The 7,158-nt window shown below is 45.3% G+C and overlaps 1 protein-coding gene across 1 annotated transcript; it reads right to left on the bottom strand.

The window, feature by feature from the left end:
* Positions 1–1,997: 1,997 nt before the first annotated feature.
* Positions 1,998–5,436, bottom strand: LOC120946765. Its single transcript, XM_040361451.1, has 2 exons — positions 4,350–5,436; positions 1,998–4,304 (listed from the first exon to the last, which is right to left on the bottom strand). Exons 1-2 carry the CDS (start codon positions 4,974–4,976, stop codon positions 2,013–2,015), a joined length of 2,919 nt encoding a protein of 972 aa, XP_040217385.1. The 5' UTR covers positions 4,977–5,436; the 3' UTR covers positions 1,998–2,012.
* Between the last annotated feature and the right edge of the window lie 1,722 nt (positions 5,437–7,158).

Below are 7,158 nucleotides of genomic sequence, written 5' to 3' on the forward strand. Positions count from 1 at the left end.
TTAGATATTTACGGCGATCCACGAACGTACGTCCACCTGGCGCATTTTTTTACGTCGTTTGCGTTCGGCTTTTTCCGGCGTATAGTTAAAGCTGCTATTATGAGGCGTACTCAATGTTAAGTATGGCCGTCGTTCCCGCGTACAATTTTGAATTTTTTGCGTCGTTTGCGTAAGTCTTTTGCGAATAGGAATTTGCGTAGAATGACGTCACCGTCGTAAGCATTGGCTGGTTCCGGTTTAATTTTGAGCATGCGCACTGGGATACCCCCACGGACGGCGCATGTGCAGTTAAAAAAAAACGTTGTTTACGTCGGGTCACAACGTATTTACATAAAACACGCCCCCATTACATCCATTTGAATTAGGCGTCATTACGTCGGCAAAGATACACTACGCCGCCGAAACTTACGGTAAGTTACGGCGGCGTAGTGTATCTTAGATACGCTACGCCCGGCGCATAAATGCGCCGCTCCACGAGGATCTGCCCCAAAACGTTTAAAAAAAATAAATAAAATAAGATTAATTAAAAAGCATAATGGTTATAAAGCTCTGATATAAAAGCATCTTTACTTGATCATGCCCTTTCCGTTTGCATTCCATGTATATTTAGTTTATTTGGACAATCTGATAAAGCACAAGCACATAAAAATAGACATATTGTTTGTGTATCCCTCTTTGTTTAAAGCCCAGGAATGCGCAGAGCTCTGTTTTACATTAGTACCATGTGTGATTCACGTTTTAGATCAGAGCTGGAGGATGGAGCAACCCACCAAACCATTTCCAGAACATAGCCTGCTACACCTACCCAATACATCACTGTCCTGGATAGTTTACTGACATGCACTATATTGTCAAAAGTATTGGGACACCTGCCTTTACACGCACATGAACTTTAATGGCACCCCAGTCTTAGTCCGTAGGGTTCAATATTGAGTTGGCCCCCCCTTTGCAGCTATAACAGCTTCAACTCTTCTGGGAAGGCTGTCCACAAGGTTTAGGAGTGTGTCTATGGGAATGTTTCACCATTCTTCCAGAAGCACATTTGTGAGGTTGGGCGAGAAGGCATGGCTCGCAGTCTACACTCTAATTCACCCTAAAGGTGTTTTATCGGGTTGAAGTCAGGACACTGTGCAGGCCAGCCAAGTTCCTCCACCCTAAACTCGCTCATCCATGTCTTTATGGACCTTGCAGTGGATTTGCACAGGGCGGCCTGGATCCTTCTCTTCTGGGGTCCCTCTTCTTTGCTCCTGGCACCTCCTTACTGTTGAGTACCCCCAAAACAAGCAGCTTGCTATGGGAGGGCACCCGAGCCAAGTCACACCTCCCTGTGTCCATTCAGACACAGGGCCACAGCCCGGCCCCTTCTCGCTCCTGATTTGCTAACTGATTTTGATTGACAGCAGCTGGAGCCAATGGAGCCGCTGCTGTGTCTCAGCCAATCAGGAGGGAGAGTCTCGGATGGCCGAGGGACTCATGGACATCACTGGATAGAGAGGGGGCTCAGGTAAGTATTAGGGGGGTCTGCTGCATAGAGGAGGATTTTTATCTTAATGCATTAAAGTGATTGTGTTCTGTATCAGCACCGGTTGTACCTGTGACAAGCTTCTTGTAGACCCAGTCTGTAAGGATGTATGCAGCAGGTTGAATGGTGACTTTAACAGACAGCTTACTCAATGAATAAAGACTCCAGAGGTGTTTTCCAATGCTTCTTTATGCTTCAAGATAACAAAGATATGAACATAGAGGCTTTTCCATAGGTAAATTTCCAATGAAGATACACAGCTCCCACACTCTGCAGACTTTTCAAGCAACTAAGACAAAATGGGTTTAGAGCAGGAAATGGTGGGTGGGAGCAACCAAACTAGCCAGAACAGCAGGGGGGTAAGGATCATACCAAATAACATAATAACATAACATAACATGTAATAACTGCTAGACAGTAAAAGCTGCGTGACAGCACACTCCCCGCCTGGTATCGTGAGATACCACTATACTCTGTTTTCTTTTACATATTAATGCAATGGACATTTCATCGACCGATAGGCAACATTGGTTTTGTAAGAAGCTACATCCAAGAGCTTGTGAGATTGGTCTAAACAGACTTCTCCTATTATCACCCATCCAAGATCAAGTTTCTGGGCCTGAGGAGCATCGTCTGGACCGTTACATAACTCTCTTATTTTATGGACTCTAGGAACGTCTCTCCCTAGTAGAATCAAGATCTTAACATCCTTGTTAAGTGGTGGAATGTAGTCAGCAATGTGGCTTAAATGGGGGTAATGACGTGCAGCCTCTGGTATGGGAATTTCTTCTCTGTTGTTCGGTAGCTGATCACATTCGATTAGAGTCGGAAGAGGAAACTCTATGTCCTCATATTCTGATGCCACTATGAAGCCATGGGCTCTTCTTCCAGAAGTATTGATCTTTCCTGCACATGTCTGCAAGGTATAGGACCAGGCCTCTCCATGAATGTTGAATAGGTCAAAGAATTCTGGACTGGCCAATGAGCGATTGCTCTGATCGTCGAGTATGGCATACATTTTTATGGAATTTTGTGGGCATCCTTCAGGAAAAACCCTTACAAGACATATCTTGCTACAAGACTTGCTATGAAGCCCTTCTCCACATACCTCTGTACACCTTGTGGTTACGGGGTTGGCGTGTTGCTCAGTTCTCTCCCCGCCATCATCTGATGTAGGCTTGGGGTTGCTGCCGGGTGAAGGTTTCCTTTTGAACAGGTCTGAATGAAGACCGTCCACATGTTTGGCACTGTTGCACAGAGAACATCTGATGGTGATCTTACAGTCTCTTGCTAAATGATCGGAGGATGCACAACACTTGAAACAGATATTATGCTCTTTGAGAAATGACTTGCGTTCTTCAATAGGCTTATCCTTAAATGCACGGCATTTGGAGAGAGAATGTGGCGCATTATGGATAGGACACTGTTGATTGAGATTGCTTGCCTTAATGCCTGTAGCCAAGACGTTGGATGCTACCTCTGTCTCTCTCACGGCAATAGGATACTTTAAATCCTTGAACTTACTGTTGGTGGCAATACCCCTTGAGGTGGTTAAAGGAGTGGTGGTTGTATCTGGATAGAAGAAGCTTGGGTCATTCTTGGATTTTGCAACCTTCCGCACGAACTCTGCAAAATAAGAAAAGGGAGGGAAGGAAACATGATGTTCATACTTATATTTTGATCCTACACTAGTCCACTTTCCCTGAAGATAACTAGGCAACCTTGCTACAATAGGATTCACGCCCTGAGCAGTGTCTAAATAGCTAAGACCTGGTAAACTAGGATCTAGCTTAGCAATTTCAAGTTCATGAAGGAGGTCGCCTAACTCTCTAAGCTTATGATTGTCCTTAACAGAGATCTTAGGAAAGTCGTTTAGTCTCTGGAATAAGGCAGATTCAATGACTTCGGGACTCCCATAGTCTTGATCTAGACGTTCCCAGGCAGCATCAAGGCCTGCGTTAAAGTTATAGATGTAAACAGATTTAAGTCTCTTTACTTGTTCTGAAGATTGTCGCCCCGAATACTTTATTAGTAAATCGAGTTCTGCTTGAGGTTCAACGGGCAAGCTCTTGATTACCGCCTTAAATGTAGATCTCCAACTCCTGTAGTTCTCTGGGCGGTCATCAAATTTATACAGTCCAGTTGTGATCAATTCTTGTAAAGCCATACTCTTGCTGAGCTCCGTAGCGTTGATGCTTTCAGTTTTTATAGCCACCGGGCATACTGATGGTGCGCCGACTTGAGCCATGGTTGGTATCTGAAGTTGGCTGGTTGGTGGAGCGAAAGGTGTTGCAGATGGGTTCAATCTAGGTAAGGGTCTGACGTCTGAAGGTCTCTGAGCATTTGAAGTTGAAGAGAACTGTATCACAGGGGTCATAGAGTTCATCCTGTAGTCTTTTGCTGTACCCTTGTAATCTCTATTCGCATAGGGTTGCGGTGGCACGTGAGCCGCGTAGGTTGACTCACTTGATTTTGTGACATGCGGTAGTTGCGGAGTGTCTCTGTTAGCAGGTGTGTCTAGTTGACCAGCTTGATTTTGTGACACGTTGCCTTCTGGTCCACATGCTGGATGATTATGAGAAAAATCTCCAACTGTAGGTGGGACTGTGATGTCGTGGTTCTGGCTTAAGACGAACTGTAGGGTCCTTTCAATGGGGTCTTGACAAGCAGCCAAGCTGGGACAAGCTGCTCCTTCTTCTTCCAATAGGGCTTGTTCCAAGACGGATAATTCCGCCAATGCTACTTCCTTTTCTTTACTCTTCTGAAGGATTTCTAGCTGAGCCTCTAGCTGAGCCTCTGTTTCTGCTTGAATGCGTTTAGCTTCTGCTTTGATGGCTGCTTCTCTTTCAGAGCAGGCGGCTTGAACCTGGGCTGCTGCGACCTTCTGGCGAGCTTTGACTATTTGGTCGCTCAGTGTTGACCTTACAGAGCAGGACCGCAGTGACTTAGAAGAGGATTTATGATAGGAGCGGGCAGATCTAGAAGATTTTCCTGAGTGTCTGGAAGAAGCAGATTTACAGGATGTAGTTTCATGTAGCTGTGCTAATCTACCTTCTATCTGTGCCTTTGCTTCAAGATATGTGCTATGCCTCTGCTGGTCAGTAGAAGTAAAGTCCTTTAATTCCACTGCGGCTTCCTCCATGCTGGAATGTGACAATAGGGAATAGAACTTTTCAGAAAGTCTTTTATAATTCTCAAATGCCTTCTTAACCCTTGAGAGAGCAGTGTTCAATTGCTCAGGATTGTTGCTAGTTTCATTAGCGTTTTTTATACAACTTAAAGTCTTATGCCATAATGCAGTCAGGTTACTAGATGTTTCTTCCTTACTTGCTTCATAAACCTCTTTTGCCTTCAAGGATGGATGAGGGCCTCTAGCGGGACGAGCAGAATAAAGTAAGGAGTCTGCTTTATCTTGGTTAAATGCAGGTGATTCTGTGGGATCTCTGTCAGACATAATGACAAGTACTGTAGTTTTGGTGTCTTGTTACAAATCTGCCAGAGCTGAGCTCTGTAGTGACTTCTGATATTAGGCAGATTGAACTGAGGAGCTGGATATTTGTGACATCTAGTGCTGCAACTGTTTCAGACTGGATGGCTCAGCTCACTATCACTTTATACAGGCAGGAATACACAGTTATTTCAGTAGATTCAGGTATTGGATTCACAACCAAAAACAGCTTGACAGTGATAAATCCTAGGGACTTGATGAAGCTATGATACAGTCTTTGAGCAGTTATGGAGCATTGAGTAGAAGGCTGGCTTCATACACAGAGTAATGCTTCCGGTGGCTGCAGCAGTGGCACACAGGCCTAACTCTCAGTGCACAGCCTGCAGATGGTATCCTGTGTTAGGATGTTTGTTCTTCACACACACACATGTGGTTACTCACGTTTCTGAAGCTGCAGAGATAGCTGTGTGATGGATTCTTTTGGAAATTTACTGTTCTGTATCAGCACCGGTTGTACCTGTGACAAGCTTCTTGTAGACCCAGTCTGTAAGGATGTATGCAGCAGGTTGAATGGTGACTTTAACAGACAGCTTACTCAATGAATAAAGACTCCAGAGGTGTTTTCCAATGCTTCTTTATGCTTCAAGATAACAAAGATATGAACATAGAGGCTTTTCCATAGGTAAATTTCCAATGAAGATACACAGCTCCCACACTCTGCAGACTTTTCAAGCAACTAAGACAAAATGGGTTTAGAGCAGGAAATGGTGGGTGGGAGCAACCAAACTAGCCAGAACAGCAGGGGGGTAAGGATCATACCAAATAACATAATAACATAACATAACATGTAATAACTGCTAGACAGTAAAAGCTGCGTGACAGCACAGATTGTAAAGTCTTGTTTTTTGTTTTTTATCAAATAACAAACATATTGGGCCAGATTCATATAGACTTACGACGGGTGTATCAGTAGATACGCCGTTGTAAGTCCAAATCCGCGCGGTCGCAACTTTAAGCGTATGCTCAAACTGAGATACGCTTAAATGTTGCTAAGATACGCCGGCGTAAGTCTCCTATGCCGTCGTATCTTAACTGCCTATTTACGCTGGCCGCTAGGGGCGTGTACGCTGATTTACGCCTAGAATATGTAAATCAGCAAGATACGCCTATTCACGAACGTACGCTTGCCCGTCGCAGTAAAGATACGCCGTTTACGTAAGGCGTTTTCAGGCGTAAAGATAAACCACCAAAAACATGGCGCAGCCAATGTTAAAGCGGGGGTTCACCCTTAGAGGGCACTTTTCCCCCTTCGCTTCCTGCTCGTTATTACTAGGGGAATCGGCAATTTATTTTAAAATATGTGCAGTACTTACCCGTTTACGAGACGCATCCTCTCCGTCGCTTCCGGGTATGGGCTTCGGGAATGGGCGGTCCTTCTTGAGTGACAGGTTTCCGAGAGGCTTCCGACGGTCGCATCCATCGCGTCACGATTTTCCGAAAGAAGCCGAACGTCGGTGCGCAGGCGCAGTATAGAGCCGCACCGACGTTCGGCTTCTTTCGGCTACGAGTGACGCGATGGATGCGACCGTCGGAAGCCTCTCGGAAGGCTGTCACTCAAGAAGGAACGCCCGCTCCCGAAGACCCATACCCGGAAGCGACGGAAGAAGATGCAGCTCGAAAACGGGTAAGTACTGCACCTATTTTAATATAAATAGCCGATTCCCCTAGACCGAACGAGCAGGAAGCTAAGGGGAGATTTTTTTTTTTTTTTTAAATGGGTGAACTCCCGCTTTAAGTATGGAAGTCGGAACCGCGTAACATTTTTCACGTTTTACGTCGTTTGCGTAAGTCGAACGTGAATGGGGCTGGGCATAGGTTACGTTCACGTCGAAAGCATTGACTATTTGCGACGTGATTTGGAGCATGCGCACTGGGATACGTTCACGGACGGCGCATGCGCCGTTGGTTAGAAACGTCATTTACGTGGGGTCACACTTAATTTACATAAAACACGCCCACAGCTTCAACATTTTAATTAGGCGGGCTTACGCCGGCCCTAATACGCTACGCTGCCGTAACTTCGGCCTGCAAAATCTTTCTGAATACCATACTCGCCTCTCAAAGTTACGGCGGCGTAGCGTATAGGAGATGCACTACGCCCGCATAAAGGTATCTGAATCTAGCCCAT

This window comes from Rana temporaria, chromosome 8, assembly GCF_905171775.1.
Source record: "Rana temporaria chromosome 8, aRanTem1.1, whole genome shotgun sequence".
Taxonomy (NCBI): domain Eukaryota; kingdom Metazoa; phylum Chordata; class Amphibia; order Anura; family Ranidae; genus Rana; species Rana temporaria.

Bases quoted from the DNA above. Each gene is read 5' to 3' on its own strand.
- LOC120946765 (XM_040361451.1), bottom strand. From the start codon at position 4,976: ATGTCTGACAGAGATCCCACAGAATCACCTGCATTTAACCAAGATAAA. The intron at 4,305-4,349 runs GCAGAAGCTAAA...GCTCAGCTAGAG, and splicing joins AAAGAGAAGCAGCCATCAAA to GCTCAGCTAGAAATCCTTCA.